At 40.0% G+C, this 24,713-nt stretch overlaps 2 protein-coding genes across 15 annotated transcripts in view; both read left to right on the top strand.

Moving 5' to 3' along the window:
* The window catches only part of rptor (regulatory associated protein of MTOR, complex 1), a 209,058-nt gene extending 191,874 nt beyond the window's left edge, over positions 1-17,184 (top strand). For all 4 annotated transcript variants that reach the window (XM_028443974.1, XM_028443982.1, XM_028443990.1 and 1 more), the window contains 6 exons: positions 6,747-6,853; positions 7,728-7,855; positions 10,251-10,337; positions 10,457-10,573; positions 10,640-10,769; positions 16,122-17,184. In XM_028443974.1, the coding sequence (XP_028299775.1) occupies positions 6,747-6,853; positions 7,728-7,855; positions 10,251-10,337; positions 10,457-10,573; positions 10,640-10,769; positions 16,122-16,190 (638 nt within the window). In that variant the 3' untranslated portion in view covers positions 16,191-17,184. The remainder of the gene's footprint in view (positions 1-6,746; positions 6,854-7,727; positions 7,856-10,250; positions 10,338-10,456; positions 10,574-10,639; positions 10,770-16,121) is intronic.
* A 1,949-nt stretch (positions 17,185-19,133) lies between these two features.
* The window catches only part of pecam1b (platelet and endothelial cell adhesion molecule 1b), a 40,248-nt gene continuing 34,668 nt past the window's right edge, over positions 19,134-24,713 (top strand). For 6 of the 11 annotated variants that reach the window (XR_003674601.1, XR_003674596.1, XM_028454674.1 and 3 more), the window contains exons 1-4: positions 19,138-19,299; positions 19,389-19,424; positions 22,138-22,434; positions 23,642-23,923. Coding sequence is in view for 9 of the 11 variants with exons in the window: in XM_028454674.1 (XP_028310475.1) it covers positions 19,263-19,299; positions 19,389-19,424; positions 22,138-22,434; positions 23,642-23,923 (652 nt within the window). In the remaining 2 variants the exon portion in view is untranslated. Of the gene's footprint in view, positions 19,300-19,388; positions 19,425-22,137; positions 22,435-23,641; positions 23,924-24,713 lie in introns of all 11 variants that reach the window. The other 5 variants (XM_028454163.1, XM_028454269.1, XM_028454226.1 and 2 more) reach the window with 2 other exon arrangements.

Raw genomic sequence — 24,713 nt, forward strand, 5'->3', positions numbered from 1 at the left:
TGCCTAAAACAACAAATAAATGCAGGAAGTTAGTACTTTCTTTTTTGATTTTATTGAAAAAACACAGTCTAGTCAACATGCCCAGGTTTCAGCACTTCTTTGTGCAGTTACAATGTTTCCTGCAAAGAAAAGAAAAGACTTTCCTGGTTAAATAAAGGTAAAAAAAAAAAAAAAAAAAATGGATATGGATGCATTTTAAATCAATCTGAGAATCACGCAACATAATATGACGATATATATCGCTGAATCGATTTTTTTTTAGCACCCCTACTGCAAACTGTATTTCACAATAATGGTGGGCACCGCTAGAACGACACCATTTTACTAGATACTGACCACACACAGCTTTTGTACATGAAACATGAACATAACCACGATCACATTTGTCATAATAAAGAAGGATTCTGTGACATTGAACTTAGAGACCTGCAGTAAATAACAGATAAGTTATTAGTTTTATTTACATGGTTATAGAGCCATATTTATTTAATCGTGCAAAACAAACTGCATCAGAAGCTGTTCAACTCTATAGTATTATTATTATTATTCATAATTATATTATAATTATATGTAAATGGTAAATGGACTTGATTTTATATAGCGCTTTATCCCCACACTGAAGCAGTCTCAAAGCGCTTTACATATCAGCTCATTCACCCAATCACTCTCACATTCACACACCAGTGGGACAGGACTGCCATGCAAGGCGCTAGTCGACCACTGGGAGCAACTTAGGGTTCAGTGTCTTGCCCAAGGACACTTCGACACATAGTCAGGTACTGGGATCGAACCCCCAACCTCTCGATCAGAAGACGACCCACTACCACCTGAGCCACGGTCGCCCATGTATTATATTACATTATAGTATTATATATTGTAATATGTAATAATAATGATGAACTTAATAATATAAAATAACATATATTGTAATATATTATAGTATATGTTATTTAATACTATCATGATATAATATAACCTTTCATTTTTAAATTTTTTTAATGATATTTGATTCTTTTTTTACTCGTTCCAGTTACAGGATGAACAGCATCGATCGATGCCGTTTTCTGCATTATTAATCAAATATTTCATTATTTTCATGGAGATTTAACAATTAGACACTTGCTTCTCGTTTACTGCCATGCTGCAAGTTTTGCATAGTGTTCAATGTGAGAGTTTTTCCTTCTTTAAAGTGACAAATGTGATAGTAGTTGTGTTTCATGACATGGACAGAAGCTGGTTAATGTGTGTCTCCAGTAAGATGGCGTCCGTTATGAAACATTGCGAGCAGAGCCTGAATACTAATTGTGTCACACTTCCTTTCCTGTATAAACCAGTAAGAAGTCAAACTTATCAAAGCATCCCCAGTTCCAACCTCAGGAGTCTAAGGGCTAAAAGCGATGTATAAAGTGTAAAGAAATCTCCTTTTTCAACATTTCTCCCCCTAATAGACAAATGAAGGGATTGTTCTGGCACTTGTAATTGTTCCTTTTATCTCCTGCTGAGGATTAAAGCAGGTAAAGGTCAGAATACTGTTCTTCACACAGCGCTGGAAGGGAGAATATACGTGGTGGCTATCTATACCTCCACCTCTGCTTCCAGCTGTAAGAACAATGCCCACACTCCCTTTGCTCCTGCAGCTCCATCAACGCATTGATTTCTGTGTGGGAAACTGAAACCTGCTCAGGCCCACAAACATTTCCTCTGAGACACTTTCATCCTGTTTTAGACATTTGAGCAGTGTCCACCGTGACCAGGGGTTTATGTTTAGGGTTAGTAAATGGTGAACTTCAGACAGGAAGTGTGAGGAAGATCTCTGAGATGAAGGAAAGACTCTGAGAAGCTAAGAAGATGCTTGTTGGTCTTTTTTTTGTGTCATCATAAACAGGCAGGATTAACACTGATAACATGCGGCCATCGACCGTGGATCAGTGGTAGAGTGGGTCGTCTAATAGTGAAGGGTTGGGGGTTCAAATCCTGCTGTATCAAAGTCATTGGGCAAGGCACATTGCCTCGTATGAATTGTGTATGCATGTTAATGGTGGTCAGAGCGGCTGAAATGGCAGCCACACTTCTGTCAGTATGCCCCATGGCAGCTGTGGCTACTGTGTAGCTTACCTTCACCGGTATGACTGTTGTGAATGACTAACGGTTTCTGTTGATAAAAACGCTATATGATTCCAAAGTATTATTATTATCAATCTATTTTTTTTTTTTTGCGGATCTTAAAAAGATATACACAAAATGATTCTAAAAACACACCAGAAAAAAATAGAACATCGAACAGCAGCAAAAACACACAAAATAAAAACAAAAATGCACAAAATGACTCCAAAAACACAAAAGACTAAGTAAACAGAAAAGAAAAATGTACAAAACAGTGACAAAAATACAGGACATTTGTTTTTAAAATCATCAAAAATAGAGAAAAACCTTTGTTCTTTCTTGTGTTAATGCTCAGATTGTTTTATTTGGTTGTTTATTTGAGTGTTTTAAGGTGCAGTCCGCTACTCTCAGATCCCTCCCTCCCCGCTGCTCTCTTGCCCTGCCTCCAAACTTTCCAAAGTCCCTCCCTCAGTGGAGCTAACAAGCTAACGTTAGTCAGACAGCAACATCACAGTAATATAACATGCACTGTTAAAAGCATATTACTGCAGCGCTTCTCTCTCTCAATGTGCACAAACCTCAGCAACAGCAGCAACACAGTGTCACTTTGTGTGGCTGCTGCGCGCACATGAACACATGCACCAGAGTTCTAGTGTAACAATTACAAATCAAACATAACGTAAATCAAGCAGCAGTAATTACCTTTCAAGCAGAAAATTCACCAATTCCATCGTCTACTCCTCCAGACCATACACTGTAAAAAAGACAGCGCTCTAGCTCTGGGAAAGGGGCGGGGCCTGTGAGCAACAGTTGTCAGACAGCCCATCAAACACAAACCTGGCTTTGATTGGTTCTTTTTGCTCCGTCGTGGTGCATTCTGGCAATCTGCCCAAGGCTGCAGGAGCAGCAGGGGGCGGGGCTCAATTTTTCACACAAACTACTAGTTTGATGTAAAACTGTCCTTACACAGTGACAGCTTTAGCAAATATGACAAAAAGTCACTTTTATAAGAGTTGCAGACTGCACCTTTGATGTACAGCTGAAGCTGTAAATGCACCGGATTTAGCTCAACGCTAATTTCTACCTGTAGTCCCACGGTGCAGGTGGGGTAGAAGCAGATCTAGATTATAAAAGGCTAAACATATACAGCTCCACAACATTATGACAATACACAGTGACAGTGTTATGAAAAATTCAAACACAGCAGACATAATCAGACAATACATCATCCTATTTCAATGCTGTATTAAAATGCCTAAGCCTGTTCACTATACATACACACACACACACACACACACTCACTTATACTAGTGCATGAAGAATAAATGATAAGAATATGCATATTTAGTGATCATAACTTTGGTTACTGATAAGCCATTGGACATTATTCTAAATACTGTTATTGTGGCCCTTAAATTAGACAGTCAGTAGTTTGGTGCCTGTAGGAGGAGGGTTTTCCTCGCAGATGAATCCCCCCATCCCCCCCTCCTCTCTCATAATAACCTAGATTTCCTCACTGCCGTGCCACCGTCTTCAAAGGGGAAAGCCTCTCTGTGAGCTCGGCGGTTTCCCCGGCACGACATTCACTCTCATGACTCATTCGGGCCGGATGACGTCACAGCCAGGCGAGATATGAAGACGTCACTTTATTCAGGGGGCGTGGGGAGGGTTGCCCCCAATGAGAGAAGCAGAGTGAAGAAGAAGGAGAGAAGGGAGTGATCAAAGGAAAGGAAAAGATCAAAAGCAAATTGAAACATCCCTGACTTGATTCTGGGTTGAAACCAATAAGAAACAAAGATGTCAGCGACCACAGATGGTTATTGATCGTGGAGAAACAGGAAAAGACTGTTCAGGATAGGATCATATTTTTAGAACTTGTACTTTCAGCAGCAGGAGAACAGATGATGTCCATGTGCAAAAAAGACAAAGGAAGCTTAACCTGCATTAAGAGGAAAAACAAAGGTGAAGTAAACATCATCTGAACATAGGCTGTGTTCCAAAGTGCATTCTAACGTAGTAGGCAAGGCAACTCAATGTGCTTTACATGATCAAAAAGTGCAACAGCAAACATTCAACATTAAAATCAATAAGAACATTAAAGTCGGCAGCAAAAAAAACCCATTTGTAATCATCAGTAAAAACATTTAAAATAATCAACAACATGACCTCTCAATCATATGCAGTAGAGAAAAATAGTTCCTTTAACTTATTTAACTGATTTAAAAATGTTCCCATGTGATGCTGACTTCAGCTCTGCTGCAGTTTGTTCCACTTCTTTGCAGCATAACAACTAAAAGCAGCATCGCCATGTTTACTGTGAGCTCTGGGCTCCACTATCTGACCTGTGTCCATAGATCTGAGAGACCTGCTGGGTTCATACCTGACTAACATCTCACTGATGTATTCTGGACCAAACCCATTTACACATTTATACACCAGCAGCAGAACTTTAAAGTCTATTCTGAGGCTGACTGGGAGCCAGTGTAAAGACTTTAAAACTGCAGTCATGTGTTCTGAATAGTACTATTCATACTAAGTCTAAAAGAGTATGTAATGTGTTCACATTAGATAGTATGGAACGATTAAGGACGTCAGAAATTCCCAGATGTATAATATATCATGACATTTTTTAAGTATGCATGGTGGGCAAACTAGTCATACTCAACTGTCCCATGATGCATTGTGAGCGGAACATAAAATCGTCCTGGAACTGGTTTCAAGCTAAAAATCAAACATCCGCTTTTCAAAATAAAAGCATCTCTTCTTGACTTCCGTTAGTTTTTTAGTGCTTTTGTAAATAGGGCTCTTGTTTTGAAGTTTTCATAATTTTCAAAGGTAGCAAATTAAGGGAGATATTGAGCCTCAGCGTGCGTCAGGTTTTTGTTGTCGTAGGTTTGGAATGCATCATGGGAAACTTGGAAGTATTCTTCAGTGGGAACAGTCATCATCCTCATCCTCCTAACCATACTTTTAGTTAATAGTAGACGGTAAATACTCAGTGAGTTTTGGTTCCCAACCTTTCTTGTCTTTAGTCATACCATAAGTACCCCCTCACTCATACGTGTTCAAGATTCTCCAAAAGTAGAACATAACATAACAGAATATTCAACACAAGTCATTTTATTTCATCTCCTTAAAATGAACAATTAATATTCAGGCATGATCTTCTTATTTAACTCAAATTAAACATAGAATTATGTTGCCTTCAAGGCAATAAAAATGATAAATATAGGAAATAATATTATAGTAAACATTTGTGTTGTTAATACTGTATTATTAATACTAATATATTATGATATTGTTATTAAAGAAAAATAATAAAGTTGAAATTAGAAAAAAAAAAAGAATGAATTAAAAATAATAAGTAATATAAATAATACAAAACAAATAATTAACCTTCCTGTGTCATATATAAACTTTAAAAACAAGCCATAGTGCACACGTACCATTTTATTAACAGACTTATGAAATGACTGAGAATATTGTTTATTATCTTGGAAATAAATTCTTCATTTTTCCACGTACCCCTGGTTGAGAAACACTGGTGTAGAGAATGGAGTGTGCCGTTTCAAACACAGCCATAGAGTCTAAGAGAATAACATGTCAGACCTCAGCATCACTTCTCCAGTTTCCTCCCACATTTGGTTACATTTGTTTCCTTAAGTGACTGCGTCTCCTACCAGGAGCTTGATGGATATATCCTGAGGTTCTTCACAGGGCTAAGATCTGCTCCTCAGTGGTTTTTATGGACAAGTCACCAGAGACCACGCCCCCTGTACCCCTCGGTGCTTTTATTTTGTCAGTCACACAAACACACCACGATGTAATATGAATAAGAATGCAGATGGATCAGAACAGTTTGCACATCACGTTTTAAAACAGGAAGTGGACCAGATTAGCAACATTCTTACCAGTCGTTAATAAATGTTTAAAAATCGTATTCCCATTTTGCTGAAGTGTAACGTGTTAATTTAAATATTTTAATTGTTGGAACAACAGTTAAAAGTTCTTGTATGTCCATTTGTGGTGTAAAATTAAGGAACAGATGGAGTGTGGAGCCAAAACAATGTTCAAATGTTTAAAATCTGATTTAAAAAAATTAATTTCACAAGGTAAAGGAATGAAGAGAGGCTTTCTAATCACCATTTGTTTGTTTTGAGTCATCCTGATTAGCTATGGACTATTTGTGAATATGTAGATTGTTTGCATAATGATTTATGGGAAATTAATTGTATTATTAGTTGTACTTTAAGAAGCTAAATCAGCAGTGATTAAATGGGTAGGATTAAATAAGTTTACACTCTTTCCTACTCCTTTAAGCACATGTAAATTGAGAGGTTTTAAGTGTTTGTGGCTCAAATCAATAGTACGTTTCTACTGTTGTAATTCATTTTAATTTTTTTTAACTATTGTTCTGTCATAATTTTACATGTTTAAAATAAAGACATCAATCAACGTATCGATTAAAAATCTGTACACATAAATTCAATTGTTACATAGTGTAAAATACTTCTGCGGGCCGGACTGGAGGCTGCAATGTGCCGTGTTTTGCCCCCAAACCTCGAGTTGGACACAGCTTGTTCCGTGTCTGGTCTGGATTTTTGATTTTTTTTATTCTTTTTTCAAACCTCTCTGTGTCTCAGGGGCCGGAATGGTGGTGGACTGGGAACAAGAGACGGGCCTCCTCATGACGTCTGGAGACGTCCGCGTCATCAGGATCTGGGACACAGACAGAGAGACCAAAGTCCAGGTACTGGAGGATCTTTTCCCTTTGGTTACCGCTTAAAACAGCATGGACACAAACATAGCCTATGCTTTCATGATTGGGAAATGAAGATTAAGGACTAAAAGATCTCAAACATCAGCATCAGGAATAACATATGACCTTCAAACCGAGCAGCGGTGTCAAACTCATTTTAGTTCAGGGGCCAAATATGGACCAGTTTAATCTCAAGTGGGCCGCAGATTTTAGGTGGGCGAAAAAAGAACAATTATGACATCATGGTGCCCTCGTTTTCAATATCACTTCAATTTACTTAAAGAAATATTGATTTTGTTACCAATTTTTTGTGTCATTTAGAGAAATTTTGTGCAATTGTGAGAAAGTGCAAGATTTGTGGACAAATTGAGAGTTCTTTCCACAATTTGCAATTAAAAATGACTGCATTAATGTGATATAAACAAACATTTCTCTGAAACATTTCCACCATGATGTGTTTGTGTGTCTGTTTTTGTCTTCACTGCTAATGCACGTTGTTTCGACAGTGTTATAATAATCAATATTCTTACTAAAATATGGAAACAAGCGTGTTTGTACAACTTTGTGTCTGAGCGGTTTCCATTAAATCTTCATGTGGACACGGAGCAGATTCCTGATCCTGTTGCCATTCGTTAGCACTGTTGGAAATCTGAGTTTAATACAGCTCATGCTACTTATTATTTGATTAAACCATTATTTTTTTCATCAGAAGCTGTTTGTAAGATAAACAAAAGGCAGCAGCACTAGAGATCACAGCTTAAGCACAAACAAATACAACAGAAAAGAAACACATGATAAGCACTGTGACACTTTGTGTGTGTGTGTGTGTGTCTGTGCGTGTGTGTGTGTGTGTGTGTATTATTAGGACATCCCCACTGGAGCGGACAGCTGCGTGACCAGCCTGTCCACAGACTCCCAGCGATCGCTCATCGTGGCCGGACTGGGCGACGGATCTGTACGTGTGTTTGATCGTAGGATGGGTCCCAGTGAATGGTAACTCCTCACTCACTCAATCAATTATGGATTCATTAATGCACTTAAACACACACACACACACTGATTACATTATTCATAGGCTTAATCTATATTTATTACACAGAGCCTTCGGGCCATGACTCTCCTTTAATGCACTGTGGTGACACCAAATCACAGTGTTTACGTTTCCGTGTCCCAGAGGAGGAGAAGTAATCCTTTCATTTCATTGGTCCCCTGGTGATTACTAACACTTTATCTCCTGAGACTCTTCATACATGTGTGTTAACCCTTCACAGCAGTTCTTCACTAGACAAAGTCACTTGAGGCAGAACAAGTCAGTATTAGGACGAGACACAACAGGAAAGGACAAGAGAGGGTCGAGAGAGGTTTGGACAGGATCAAGAGCAAAAATATATAAATGATCAAAAAAGAGCAGTCAGAGAGCTCTAAATCTCCTCTTTTACAGATATTTCACAGTCATCTGGAATGGATCAATGATCGTGATCATGGCACCATGATTATTCACACAAAGAAATCCCCATTAATAACCATATAGTAGGTGACAATGTATAAGCACCCTCATTTTTTTCAAAAATCAAGAGGAAATGTGCAATCTAGATCAGGCCCAATCCCGCCTGTAAAATAAAAAAAACATAATAATAAAAGAACGTAGGAAAAAAAATTTAAGTCATAATTATGACTTAGCATCACATAATTAGACCATCGTGAGACAGGTTAATTGTACCTAATGATGATGTGGTGTTGCAATATTATCGTATCTTGTAATTTTGATTCAGATTTTTTTAATTATTTAACTTTTTCAAGTTTTTTTTTTTTTTTTGGCCAAGAATGGTTCTCCATACATTCCCATTGGAACTCTGTGAGATATTTTTTTAATTTATTTCTTTAAAACACATTGAATGTGCAGGGAGGGAATGAAGCACAAAGAGCTTGTATAAGAGTTCCAACCCTGTCAATGAATTAAACAAACACTTGTAAAATCAGAAGACAAAATGCACAAATAATCTTTTATATATGAGGAAAATCTAAACCAAGTACTCAAAAATCACTATCAATGAAAACAATGAAAAATATATTCATTGAAAAAATATAAAATTAAAACATACATGTATATACATGCATACAAATACATACACCTGTATACACATACAAACATACATGCACGTGGGTGGTAATCATGATGAAAAAGGTGATAAAGTAAAGATGATAAGTGAGAGAGAACATGAAGTTATTAGATCATAATTAACCTGATATAACATAAAAATCAGTCAATTATGAACAGATTTGAAGTTTTCAATTTTCACCAATTATGCGAGATAAGGATTTATTCATTTTTTAAACTGATCCAGAATTCATATATTGGTTAAAATTAAATGGAATCTTCTATGGCCTCAGGTCTATTTTTGGTTAAGATTTTGTCAAAATCTGTTTGTTACTTTTGATGTAATCCTGCTAACAGACAAACAAACAAATAAATCAATGCTTTGTAAAAATAAGAGCTCCTTGGTGGAGGTAAAATAAATGTTCCCCCTTTACAGTCACAGAGAAGTCATGATTTAACACTGAGGAAGTTCAGACCAAAGCTCATGCTGCCACCCAGTGGATTCTGCTCTGCACAGCAATAGATGTACAGTGTAAAACTATACTGTACATCAGTGGTTCTCAAACTGTGGACATGCAAAATCAAAATTGTTATTTTTTTTGCAGTTTATTAATAAAGAGCTTTATTACTGTTCTAACATTTGTGATTGCAAATTTTACATTATTTTTATGAGATTTGAAAAACAATTGTCCAAATTATGATTTTTTTTCCCTTCAAAAAGTCACTTTTTTACCCTTTTTTTTTTTTTATCATTTTGTCGTGATAAGGTGCGCTGAGAGTTTTTTTTACTGCTGATATGAACCCTGCTATATGTTTGATAATTATTACATTTGTGATTGAACAGTAATGGAGTCTCTCCTTCTGATGAGAGCTTTAAAGTTTCCTAGGTGTGACTTCTACAATACAAATTGTTATTGTTTTAAGTTCATTCCTTATTATTATTTTATATATATATATTTTTTATTTTATTTTTTTTTTCATACATTTTCATGTGAATTACTTTGTTGTTTTTCAAAAATGAATATGTTACTTAGATCTTCTGCAGATCAACTACAAAAGGTTGGTGTCGCTGCACAAACTGTTAATAAACAAAAATAATATATCATTATAACTAGTTATTTGGTTTGATTCCATAATAACTTTCCAGTTTTGTTTTAAACATATAATTTCAGGGGGGAAAATGTGAGTTTTTATCCAATATCAGCCACAGAAGTACAAATTGATCAATTAATTGATCGTTGCATTGCTAATCGACCAATTCCTGTTTTCTTTGTGCGTGTGTGTGTGAAGTCGGGTGATGACCTACAGGGAGCATGGAGCCTGGGTGGTCAAAGCTCACCTACAGAAGGAGACGGACGGACACATCATCAGTGTCAGGTAGTCCTGATCCTGATCCTGGAGGGTCACGGTCCTGCCTGTTCTCTCACAGAGTGGCTTTGGTTCCCACGATGCATCTGGTTCTCGTCTCATCTGTGAATCTGTGTTGTCTCTTTCAGTGTTAACGGAGACGTGCGCTTCTTTGAGGCGCGGGCGCCGGACTCGGTCAACGTGCTGCAGACGGTGAAAGGGTTAACGGCGTTGGACATCCACCCACAGGCCAACCTGTTCGCCTGGTGAGTTTCAGTCACATGTTCCTACGTTGATACTGATGGTCTGACGCCGTGTTTCTCTGCCACCAGTGGATCCATGAACCAATTCATTGCCGTGTACAACGCTAACGGAGACGTGATCAGCAACATTAAATACTACGATGGCTTCATGGGGCAGCGCATCGGAGCCATCAGCTGCTTGGCCTTCCATCCGTACTGGGTAAGGAGGACGCTAGCTAGCTCACTAGCTAGCTCTGACACGCGTACATGAGGAAGAACAGCTGTGGGTAGAAAACACTGAGAAAACACACATTGGAACTTGAGTGAGCGTCATTTTTAATCTTTAGTTTGTTACAACGTACGATACAGCTTCAACTCGTTTGGAAACACTTTTCATACAGTTTAGTAATGTGTTTATGCAGTATTTTTCAACCTTGGGGTCGCCTGAAATGTCTTGCAATAATAAGATGTGAAAAATGACTGGTTAAAATTACATTTTTATATAGAATTTTATTTTAAATGTATTTATTATATGTTATTCCTAAACAGGGTAGGGAAAATTCAGGGACAAATTTCACTGTATGGCTACATTGAATATGTCATTACATTATTATGTTTTTTCAGTGTACAGGAATAGGGGGTACATGGCTTCAGGTTGACTGTCTGAAGGGGTACGGGACTGGGAAAAGTTTGGGAACCACTGCTTTAGATCCTGTGTGTCAAACTCCTGGAGATTAGAGCATCCAATTTTCAGGAGAAAGTGAAAATAATAGGGAAAAAACATGAATCATTGAGTAACTTAAGAAATAATTCAGTTGTAGATATCTCAGCCCCTCTAAATACATAGATTCAATAAACTTCAGAATATTTGTTGGACTCAGTTTACCCCGTGCATATATCACATGATGGCAGTCATTTTTAAACTCAAATTGTCTGAAGAACACTGAATTTTTTATAAAATTCTGCAATTTCTCGCAAACAATCCCACAAAATTCCTCTAAATCAATGGTTCTCAAACTTTTTTGGCTCAAGTAACCCCTTCCTCTTGTTTCTGAATCCAGGTACCCTCTTTGTCCGACTAAAATATTTTTCCCAGAATACAATGGAAAAAACAGCTATAGAGAATGAATGATAACACACATTTTAAAGAATCGTAACTACGGTTCTATGAATCCCGGATGACCACCAGAGGCGGTGCTTTAGCACTGGATATCTACGCCTCACGTACGCACTGGTCGAGCACCAATACCAACAAAGTCACCTGTGACCCCCCCGGAGTTTTATAAGTTCCGGTGTCACCGGTAGTTCTTTTCCTCAGGAACCTTCTCACGAAACCAGTGATTCTGAGTGACTGAAGGCTCTGGCGGTCATCTGAGATTTATGGAACCGTTAGTTACGTACGTAACTTTCTTTCTGTTTTATCCCTAATGACCGCCAGAGGCGGTGCTTTAGCACTGGATGAGCAATGTCAACAGTGTCATGAGGAATCCGGACTGGAACTCCCACACTGGCTGCTGAGTGATTGATGGCCAAGACCGCTCCGAGAGGAGGAGGCATAGCCACGTTGACCCTTTAAAATCTGGTAAAGGTGCTGGGTGAGGTCCACAAGGCTGCAGCACAAACCACCTCAATGGGTACTCCCTTCAGATAAGCCCATGAGGGAGATACACTCCTCGGTGAGTGACATCTCACCCTGGATGGTTGAGTGGGAGCACTGGCTGTGTAGGCATGCGTAATGGTGTCCACCAGCCAGTGGGGTAGCCTCTTATTTGACAGGGCCCTACTCTGTCTAGGGCCGCCGTAGCAGACAAACTGCTGCTCACATTGGCGTATGTTCAGTGGAACGGTAATGTAAGTCTCCAGGGCCCGAACTGGGCACAGCAGTTCTGGCACCCCTTCTGACGATGGTTCAAAGCATGCCAAACGGATCAGCTGGTTAACGTACGAGGGTAACAACACCTTTGGGAGAAAAGCCATGTTTGGCCACAACGTGACCCCGCCCCCCTCAGGGTGCCACCTTAAACATGTGTCTTCCACTGACAGGGCATGTAGTTCACCAACCCGCTTAGCAGAGACAATAGCTAAGAGAAATACTGTTTTGACAGACACCCACTTGAGTTCCACTTGTGCTAAGGGTTCGAAGGGATGTCGACCCATCGCCTCAAGTACCAGGGGCAGATCCCATGCCGGGGCCCTCTGAATCCTTGGAGGCTGGAGCCTAAAGGCCCCTTTTAGGAAGCGGGTCACCAACCGGTGGGAACCCACCGTGGACGAGTCCACCAGGGCTTGTCTGCTAGAAATTGCGGCAACAAAGACCTTCAGTGTGGACTGTGAGTGGCTACTATCCAGGAAGGACTGGAAAAAATCCAGAATAGCAGTCACCAGGCAGTGGACTGGGTCCAGCCGCTTGTCTGCACACCAGACAGAGAACCTCTTGAACTTGCTCTCATATTGAGTTTGGGTGGATGGTGCCAACGCGTTCAGGATGGTGGCTCTTCCCGCATTGTTACAGTCATTTAGCAGTGGGTCAGCCCCTGCAATGGCCAGGCCCACAGTTGGAGACGCCCCGGGTCGGTGTGCCAGATCTGACCCCCCAGCTGCGAGAGGAGATCTCTCGTGTCGAGGAGGTGCCACGGCTGATAGCGACAGAGCCTGCACAACAGGGGAAACCAGGTCACTGAGGAGCCACCAGCAGCCGGCTGTGGCCCTGCTTGGAGACCCTGTGTAGTGTTGGCATGATCAAGGGCAGAGGGAAGCTTAGAGCAACCCCCATGGCCAGTCGTTTGTGTGGGCATCTTGCCCAAGGGGGATGGAAGTCTCAGGCCGGCTGGAGGGAAAAGCCGTTGCCCCCTGGCGGTTTATTTGTGCCACTGCCGACATGTTGTCCTACCGGACAAGGACGTGCCTTCCCTTCCTGAAGGGCATAAACTGTTCCAGGGCTAGGTGAACCACCTGCAGCTCCAGCGCATTTATTTGCCTGATGCTTCTTCGGGTTGACCACAGGGCTCGCACAGTCCGCTTCTGCCAGACGGCGCCCCAACCTGCCAGGCAAGTGTCCATCGTCACCGTCTCTCTGCGGGACGGAATGGTGCCCAGGGCCACCCCATTTGCCATAAATGACCTCTCTCCCCACGGGGTTAGGGATCGGGCGCACCTCCGGGTAACCTTTACCACCTGAACTTATAGTGATGCCCCAAGAAGGCAAATTGCAGAAACTGCCTGTGGTGTGGTGCAATTGGCACATGGAAATATGCATCCACCAGCGTGAACCATTCTTTGGCACGCATCGTTTAGCCACACCTGCCACCGTGCATGCACTGGCATCGACATCAGACACCCTGTCTCCCTGGCCATGAGGGCAAAGGCCTGAAGCAAAGCATCGCTTAAATCTATCACCAATGCATCCACTGATGCTTGTGATAGAGAAGCAGAGAGGGCCAACATAAGGTGGGAGGGGGAGTTGGTTGGAGTGGGAGAACGCCTTGGTGTCTCCAGCAGGCATGAAGCTCCCTGATATAGTCCTCCGACGGAGGGACTGAAAAGACACTCGGCGCCTGTTGTCGCCTGAAAAAAGTGCTAACAGGAGCAGGGTTTTCCTGTGGGACATCGAGCTGCAGTCGAGCTGGCGCCCCACGAATTATAGACCCCATAGGGGTGTACTCAACCCCCCCGCAACAGGCTCTGCCCTGAGGAATAGGAGAGTGACTCAGAGGCATGCAACGGGGAATCCACCCCAAGATCTGCGAACTGGATTGCTGAACCATCAATGGGCACTGCATCTTCATCGGCAGCTCCAGGCTGGAGAGCCTTCAAACGGTCTTTCATCTGACCCAGCTCAGCCGACAATCAGTCGACCTTGAATGCTAGCTTATTACTCCTAGGTCTCTCAGCCCTTAAAGCTACCATGGCCCCCTCAGGCGTTCGTTTGACCGCTGGGAACTGGCGGGGGAGAACCAGGTCATCCAGGTGGGTGTCGGCCCCCTCCGAGGCCTGCTTCACCTCTCTCAGCCCTGTCATGCGTACTGACCATGGCATGTAGCCACAGTTCAAGCATGGATCTTCGGATAACCTTGTCCTCAGATGATCAATGCCCAAACAGGGTGGGCAAAGATTGTGACCGTCCTCCAACTCCAGAGGGGTCAGGCAATCCACACAGGAGTGGGACATGGCGACTGTAGCACACTGGGAGCGGTAGCGCGGAAACTGCCTTCACCGGGAAATACTGCGCAGTGCGCCGACAGTTCGAGCGAGAGAACTGCTGCTGATTGAAGGCATAACCAGGTTCTCAGCAGCCTATGCTGCGGAAAAAAAGCTTGTTAGCTTGAGCGTGACCACTGCTATTGACGACGTGCTAACCACACTGGCTGAACGGAAAACAACAGCTTGAGCTGCAAAATACTAGATGGGCTCTAAGCACCTTGAGCGGGAGAACTGCTGCCAACTACCCGCTACTGTATTGAAAGGAAGACAACAGACAAGGCTGCGATAAAGAAACAAATGGGGCTGTTCACTGCCCTTTAGCTCGAGTGAAAACACTGCTGCTAACTGCGAACTAAACCCTGTGGAGCCATCACAATAACAGAAAGCGACAGCCGAAGCTGTGAATAACACTGACCGAGGCTGCAATCGCCTCAAGTGCCTGGAGACACTGCTGCTAACTAAGGTGGAAAACAACAAAAGATTTAAGGAAAAGATCCACCGGCGACATCGGAACTTTCAGACTCCGGGGGTCACTCGGGGGTCACAGGGTTGGTATAGGTGCTCAACCAGTGCATACGTGAGACGTAGATATCCAGTGCTAAAGCACCGCCTCTGGCGGTCAGTAGAGATAAAATACAACCATTTTGCATATACAGTAAGTGGAATGAAACAGTATGTAGTGCCTCCTGAACACATATACACTATAGTTTTTTGTCATTTCCCGGTCACTCCCACCTGGTGTGGGACCAAGACTGACACTTGTATTTTCAGTTTATGTTTTAATCAAGATCATTCCAATGATAAATAATTATTATGAATTTGAACTAAAAATAAACATTATCAAACCCCATATTCTTAATGCTTTTTTGGTAAATTTTCCACCTTCTCTCTCTCTAGTACCTCCTGTGTTCCATCACGAACCCCTAGGGGTACACGTACCCCCAATTGAGAAACACTGCTTTAGAGCATCTAATTCTGCCAGCGGGAGAAAGTAAAAATTAAAAACATGGATCATATTCAAATGAACAAATAATTCAGTTTATACAAAATACAAACATTAAATCAAACACTGGAATATTTGCAAGCGTCACAGTGTGCTAATTATCACATGCAGTCATTTTTAATCTCAAATTGTCTAAAGAACAATTTCTCACAAACAATTGCTCAAAAATCCTCTAAATTACACAAAAATTGGTCACAGAATTAAGGATGTTTGAAAGTTAAATCTGCGTTTAGGGCCTAGTCCTGAGTGATGCTCTATGATGAATCAGCAGTGTAGGACACACACACACACACACACACACACTGTCCACCTTTGTCTATCTGTCCCCTTGGCTCCACCCCTCACCGCCCCTCCCTCTTCTCCTTTCAGCCCCACTTGGCCGTGGGCAGCAACGACTACTACATGTCCATCTATTCAGCTGAGAAGAGGCTGAGATAACACACCAGCGCCCCCACCTGTCCATCACCTGCACCTGCACCAGCCCCCAGCCTCAGGGCCACCGCCATGTAAATCACCCTCCTGTTGTACATACGCAATTCCCAACCCGGAATGTTCCAGCGACTTCCCGCTACCAGCGACTCACTCTATATATACACAGATCTACATAGATATATATATATATAGATAGATTACTATCGTCTTTGTTTAATCATATTCTTATGAAGCTAATGATTGTAGACTTGGCTGTGCTGAGAGAGGAGAGTTTATTTAAATTAGTTTGAACACACACACACACACTCGCACTCGCTGGACCTCACGTGATGCTGTGTGTATAAACTGACCCAGAGTTGACGGATTAGAACTTCTTCTTCAGCGTCCTGATCTCCACTTTTCCTTGTCCTCCTCCTTTTGTTTTTCTTTTTTTTGTTGTTGAATATTTAATTTCAGCTTGTGTGTGTGTGTGTGTTTGACGCCTGTGAAGGACAAACAGTTTAGCAATACAGACGCACAAAGGTGAACTCACAAGAGGATCCGAACCATCAACTCCTTTTCCCTCTGACGGCCTTCAATCAGGGAGGATTTTTACTCACTATTTTATTTGTTTTGTTTTTTTTAGTTTTAGTCTCTAAAAGCTGCTTTTCCCGTGGCTTTTTGCCCGCGCACGCCAATGAAGCTGCAATCTTGCCTTTTGGATCTTTGATTTTTTAATCTTTGACATTTCGTTCGTCTCAGACTCTTTCATGTGGAACTGTTGGAACGCTATATCATCCCACACACACACACACACACACACACACACACACACACTGCATGCGGTGTCGGAGCTCGGCAGCGCCCCCCTGTGGCTCAACAAAGGCCCTCCCTCCTCTCTTCCAATAAGCTGCTCTTTGTTTGAGGCGTTTGTGAGAAAAGGAGAAGAAGAACAATCAGATGAGTCTCTGCTGGCTGTGGCTTTAAAAACAACAGGGTGTGAAATAAACCAAATACAACACCAGAGTTTGGCTTTTTGTGTCCATCATGTTTTAATGTTGAATGTATGGCAGAAATGATTTGAAATGAAACTTTGATCAGGTGTAATTACAGCAAAGCAATCAGAACAAAAAGCAGCCATGTGTAAAAAGAAAATATATTGTGTTGTTAGAGCCTCAGCGTTCCTAGAGAGGTAAACATAGAGACGACACTTAAAAGAAAGTTCATTTTGTCGTCTTTTTTAAATAGTTTGATTTATTCAGACGACTTTTTTCAGGAAATTTACTTTCATCCCCTGACATGTTTGTTTGTTTGTTAACAAAAAGAAAAAGAGCGGACGAGCATTGCTGCTGGAGATCGTTTTAATTTGTTTTGTTTTGTTATTTTTTGCAGTCATTTTGTGTTTTTTTGTTGTCATTTTGTGTTCTTTTGTTGTCATTTTGTATGTTTCGTCTATTTTAAAAGATATTTTGTATATTTTTATGCTATTTTCTGTTTCTGTTGTTTTTTGTTTGTTCCGGTCCTTTGATGTCAATTTTGTTGTTTTGCTTTTTATAAGTCAATATGTGTATTTTCGTTGTCATTATTTGCTTTCAATATCATTTTGTGTAGTTTTCTTGCTTTTTTGTGTGTTTTTCTGTTTCATGTGTGATTCGTTAAGTCCTTTACTGTACTTTTTGTTGTCATTTTACTTGTTTTAGTCAATTTATGTAAATTACAAGATGTGCAGATCATTTTTCTTGTCAGTTGATGTTTGGTATAAAAAAAAAAAAAGCTTAGAACCTTTGCTTAAATAAAAGTGTAACTAGTCCTCTATCATCACTGGTACCAGGTGTGACCACCTCCTGATGTTTCCTCTGAGGAGCGTTGCCAGATTTGGTCATTAGGTCAGAGGTGTCAGTCATTTTAGTTCAGGGGCCAAATATGGTGTCGTTTGATCTAAAGTGGGCCACAGATTTTATGTTGGAAAACCAGTAATTACAACATTATTGTTCCCTATTTTACACTTCTACGTGTACATAAAATATGTAAGAAACCAACATTATCCAAGCATTAAGTCCAAACAAGATCTTCACTTTAAATTTTCTAGATTTTGTGACCAATTTTTATTTAATCAAGGGAAATATTATGTAATAATTTGAGGAAAAAATAAGGATTTTGTAAGAATTTTGAATTTTTTCAACAGTTTAACATTAAAAATTAATGCAGTCGTACGTTATAAACACCGGGAAAACTGAGCCCTGAAAATATTGAGTTTCATTTACACAATGATTCATATTTTCTCTGTCATTTTTACGTTCTCCTGCGTGCCAAATCGGATGCTCTGAAGGGCCGGATTTGGCCCCCGTCCCATGAGTTTGCAACGTGTTTTTGGTGGTTTAAACCACTGTTTCCCAAATGGGGGTACGCTATCTCAAACAATTGTATTACTATACTTTCACTTTGTGAAATATAAACCTACATAAACTAAAATGCAGTAAAAAATATATATATATATATATCTGAGCTCAAACATTATTCACAAAATGAGATTCTTTAAAATGTGTGTCATCACCGCTACATTCCATCATTATGATCTATGATTGTTTTTAAATAGTTCTAAGCAAAATGCTGCAGTTGGACAAAGGGGGAACTTGCATTCAGAAATAAGAGAAAAGGGGGGACTTGAGCCAAAAACGTTTGAGAACCACTGGTTTAAACTCTGTTTTTCGTGGGCAAGCGGATGATGTCATTCCATAGACGGACAGTGGGAAAATCCTCAGATGGATCTAACACTGAATCTAAGCCGTCCCATCACATTTTAGCTTAAGGTCAGAGGTCAAAGGCCTTAAAAGTCTGCTGTGATCCAAGCAGTGCAGTGTGTGGCTACCGACACACACACACACACACACAGAGGGAAAACTTTACAGAGCCCATGAACATCCTGAGGAAACAACAGTGAGTTCCTGTCCCATTAAGCTGCTGGGGTTGATAACCACAGGCTGAACGCTCAACACCACCTTCACGTCCGCCTCCGCCCTTCAGATCCACATCTCCACCGCCCATCCCACCAGTCCTTCCAGTCAGCTCCAGGACGAGCAGCAGCAACGTTGGGAGAACATGATGGGCCTTCTTCTTCTTCTGCTCCTCTCCAGCTGTGAGACTCTCCACCTTTTATTGTGAAGGACGTCTATTTAGGCTTTTGTGTCTAACCTGGTGCTTTTTACTCTCTTTTCTTCCTCCAAGACCTCCACCAGGGCTGCCAGGTGACCGCACAGCGCTGTGAGTATCGTCTCACGTTCTAAACGGGTGGCTCGTGACCCAAAACCTAATCTGAGCTTTTATTTTGAAGCAGGGGTCCTGCAGGGCTCCTGTCCTGCATGTTTTAAATGTCGCTCTGCAGAAATACTGGTAATGAGCTAAAGTTAACAATCAGCTGTGGAGCGTCTAAAACACGTGTCATCGGCCTGCAGGAGAGAGTAAAAACATGAAATTATTGTGTAAATGAACAAATAATCCAGTTGTAGATTTCTCAAATTCACCAATTTAATGAAACTCTACGATATTTTTAGGGGTTTGAAGTTTCCCTTTGTTTATGCATGAATGCAGTCATTTTTATTTGCAAATTGTGGAAAGATTGGTTACAAAGTCAAAACATTTTTAAGAAGGCCCAATTGATGTTAAAATTGTTATTTTTCCCACCTAAAATCTGTGGCCCAATTGAGATAAAACTGTTCCATATTTGAACTAAAATGACACCACTGATGTAAAACATGCAGAACAGGAGCTCTCCAGCACTGGACTTCTGTCAGCTCCTTTAATCTGAAAGAAAAAGGACATCATTTTGTTTTAGTTTTTGCTTCAAAAATCAAAGTTTTTCAATATTCAGAACTTAACAGATGCAATTTCTATTTAATTTGCTTCTTTTTTTTTTCTTTTTTTTTTTAATTAACCAGTTTTGGGATAAAAGCTTTTTGTTCTGAAATCAGCAAAACCTTCAAAATTTAACTTCACTGCTCTTTCTCCAACAAGATATTTGAATTTAACTGTTGCTTTAAATTGATTTATTTATTTTTTGTTAAAATAGATTTATAGAACTGTTTAGTCAATAAAAAAAAAAACAGATTTTAAAAGTGTTTTAAGGTCTGTTTGAGCTCCAGAGAGGATAAAATTGTATTTAGCTTTATTGAATGAATAAATAAATAAATAAATAAAAGGAAGCGCTGCACAGCTTTCTGTCTGCATAATGACACCTAATGGAAATTCATTGTTACAAACTTAAAACTGTCATTTTTTATTTTTATCATGATATTTTTAATAATTTTATGAATATTTTTGTGTAATTTTAGTACAAGTACAATCGACACCAATCTAAACTAATTAGGCCCACGAGCCAAATTGTGTGTCCAATTACACAAAATGACATTATTTTTTTTTTACATTTGAAGTATCTTTTTTATCATGTTGTGCATATTTTTTTATCCTTTTTTTGTGAGTTTGAGCTTTTTTTGTGTATATTGTGTAAATATTTTTTTTATTTAAATTTTGTGTGTCCTTTTTATCATTGTAAATATTTTTTTTCAATAATGTTATGTGTATTTTTGAGTATCTTTTTTGTCATTTTTTGTATATTTTTTTTTTTAATTTTGTGTCCTTTTTATCATTGTAAATCTTTGTTTTATCATTTTATGTGTATTTTTGTGTATATTTTTTGTCATTTTATGCGTAATTTTGGTCATTTTGAGTTCCTTTTTTTTTAATTTTGCGTATATTTTTGTCACTTTGTGTGTATTGTCATTTTGTGATTTTTGTGTGTAATTTTTGTCATTTTATGTATATTTATTTGTTATTTTGTGTGTACTTTTTGACATTTTAAGTGGGGTTTCTTTTGGTCATTTTGTGTATATTTTTCATGATTTTGAGGTTTTTTTTTTTTTTTTTTGTAGTTTTGGTCATTTTGAGTATCTTTTTTAGCCCACGTCAGCTCCATATGAAGGAAGCATAGAAGACGTGTAACTGGTTCTGTGGTTCTCCCTCACAGCTCTGCTTATTGTGCTCTCTGTACATGAATGAAAGGCTGAGGAACACTGCATGTTCTCTGAGCTGTTTCCACTCAGCAGAGGCAGAACTTTATCAGGAGTTTATCACTGATGTGATGGAAAAGTTGTGTGGGTGGGAACGCGTTGGCGTGAAGCGTCACACGCCCCTGAGTTGCTCCTGGATGGAAGACATGAGTCAGCACGAGGAGACAAAACATTACTCATTTAGGATATTTAAAATACACCTTTATAAACGTGGGAATATATTTTTGACAATAATAACTTGTATTTTTATTCAGTAAAATGAACAAATGTTCACATTAACCCTTCATATCCACCTAGATTCATTTGGATGCTATTCTCCTACATGTAAACAAATATTACTAAAACATGTTTTTTAATCAAAATTTTAAAAATTATTTATTTTCTAATCATTTCTGTCATATATATATGTTAAACAACAGTTCTTTTATTTATTGTTTTTACATTTAAATCTTATGGATTTTATTTTGAAAGTTCATCAAACTCAGTATATGATGTAAAGAGTACAGATATTTGTAGTAATTGTGAATGTATATGTATAATAGAAAAATACTCAAAACCACAACAAAAATCCACAAAATGACAAACAGAAAAATAAATCATTCATCATGAGAGAAAGACACAAATCAACTCTAAAAACACACAAAAAGACAGAAGAGTAAGAGAAAAAGCTTGTCAGAAAAATAAATCCTCATACCTGAAAAAGCTACTTAAGTACGGTGAAGTATTTATACTGCATTACTTTCCGTCTCGGCTAAAAACTGTGAAAGTTTGTCATTTTTTGGCTCATATTTTAAGATATTGGACTCACTCTGTGTTGCTTTTCTTGTTTAATATCATTTGTAATATTCAGTTGTGTAGCTCTATAGATATGTGTATGAGTGATGTTCATTCTGTTTGAACCCCCTCCTCAGTGTTCACCATCCGAGCTGTGAGTCTGACCGTAGAACCGGACTCTGATTCCAGCCGAGGCACCAACGTGACCCTGAGGTGTCAGGCCGTGGTCAGCAGCTCTGGACCGGAGCCGCTGGTCCGGGAGTTCAGCGTGTTTAGGGACGGCAGCAGGGTCTACACCAAGACCAGCAGCTCCTCAGAGGACTTCCTGTACCTGCTGCCAGACGCCCGCGTGTCCAACAGCGGCAAATACAAGTGTGAGGTCAGCATCGAGGGCAAGTCCATGTCCAGTGAGTCCAGGAGGCTGACTGTGAGAGGTGGGTCTAAAGCACACATCTATCACAAACATGTGGGGCCTGTACTATGCTGGATTTTATCTGATCACGCTAACTTCTGGGATTTATTTGGTGTGTCCTGTACTACGACACTGGTTAACTTTTTACCAGGCTGAATCACCATGGTAACATAGGCTGAACACCTAACCCGGTCGGAACTAAGTTATAGAGTGGACAAGATCTGAGCGCTTTAAGTGAAACTATCCCTAATGATACGTGGGGCCCCCAAAAGTGATCCCAACAAGCCCCCAAAAATACTTTATGCACCCGTCTAGGAAGTAGGTAAAATAACAATATTAAGGAAAAATAGCATTTGTCCTCAGTCCCCAAATAAATGATCAAAAAACAAGGGTACGTACGGGGAATTTATGATTTTTACAAGGAATTTACAAACCACTAAAGCAGAACATTTCACCATTAATGGGAACAAAAAGCTGGATTTAAACTAAAGAGATAGTCTTGCACGCAAAAATAAAACAGTCTAAATAACACACAAATCAAATAGACAAATTTAACAAAGTCAAAACTAAGATCATACAGAAGTTGTTCTCAACAAACTCTTTGGAGGCTGGGAACAAACTAAGTGTGCTGCTGTCAGAGGTTCAGAGCCCTTTTATAGGAGTGGGACCAGTTTGTTTTCTAGGTGGTGCTGCATGACTGGAGGAGTGAACGTGTTTATATCCTGCTTCATAGTACAGGGGCTCGCTGATGGAGAATGGCCATGTTTACATGGGAGGTTTAATTCCTCTTTAAAGCAGAATAAAAGTTAAACTGACCTTGTAAACACTGGTTTGGTTTGGTGCTAATGGAGAGAAATCCCAGATATACTTATCCAACTTCGTAGTACAGGCCCTTCATTTATAATGTTAGCGCTTCAAATAAGAAAGTGTCTATCTGTACGTTGCTGTACGGACAACCTCTGTACAAACAACGATCTGTCTATAGAAGGAAGAACGAGACATTAAAGAGAAGGACACTTTGCCTACTATGAGGCATGGTGGTGGTTCAGTCATGCTCATGGAGCTATTTTGGCTCTGCAGGTTGAGCCATGAAACCTCCAATGTGTGCAACATACCATGGATTCAGGGGGAGATCTTGATGCTAATGTCCCAAATCTACCCATGGATGGATGAATCTTTCATAAATGTTTCAGTATCTCTAACATGTGACTCCCACCATGTTCCCTCAGGTCTCTCCAAACCAGCTCTGCACCTGAACAAAGATGTGGTCACTGAGGGTGAGGAGGTGACGGCCACCTGCAGAGCTCCCGGCGAGACGGGCTCCATCTTCTTCTACTTCTACGACAACGGTAACGAAATCCACGAGGAGAGAGTGAACGGGAACCAGGCCGAGGCCACGCTTCGCTTCAGCAGCGCCGGAATCCACAAGATCCGCTGCGACTACACCGTCCTCATCACCCCAGACTCCTACAAGTCAGAGGAGAGCAACACGGCCATCGTTTCAGTCAAAGGTCAGAACTTTGGGAACGCTTTACATGAAGCTTTATACATAAGGCTGACATTATGCTGTCATTAGTCATTAGCATGAATAAGGTGTCATCGACGCTTTCATTAAGTGTTGTTTGTTACCCAAACCCCAACCAACCCCACTATCCTTCCACCTAACCCAAAAAATGGCTGCATAGCTCCAAAGGTGTCATAATTTAGCGACACCTAATGACAACCTTCGTGACACCTTATGAGGCAACATATCACACGGAAAGTGTGGAATAGTTTAGATCACATACACTCTGTTTATTAAAGTAAGAGAACCCCAGACATGTGGCCCTCAGTTTGATTTTGTGTGGCCCCCAAAGTAAAAATTCAAAATAAAAGGAAAATACACAAAAGAATGACAGAAATAAAAAAGACAACAAAAATCTTAACCATTACGGAAAAAATACATTATACGACAACAATACAAAGAATTACCACAAAACGACACAAAAAATACTGAAAATTACTCCAAAAACATACAAGACTATTACGAAATTACAGAAAAATATACACATAGACAATAAAATACAGAACGGAATTATCACAAACATTGTTTTAAAATGACAACAAAAATCCATCAAAATGACAACAAAAATTGTTAAATGACTAATAACACATAAAACAACAACAAAACACACAAAACATTGTTTTTAAATGCACAAAATTCTGTGTTTAACTGTTTTAATGATTCATCAAAGGGTCTGATCCACGGTCCAAACATTTGAAAAAAAGCTGCTCATCTCTAAGTTTTCAGCATGTTGTGTT

The sequence above is a fragment of the Gouania willdenowi genome, chromosome 1 (assembly GCF_900634775.1).
Source record: "Gouania willdenowi chromosome 1, fGouWil2.1, whole genome shotgun sequence".
NCBI classification, from domain to species: domain Eukaryota; kingdom Metazoa; phylum Chordata; class Actinopteri; order Blenniiformes; family Gobiesocidae; genus Gouania; species Gouania willdenowi.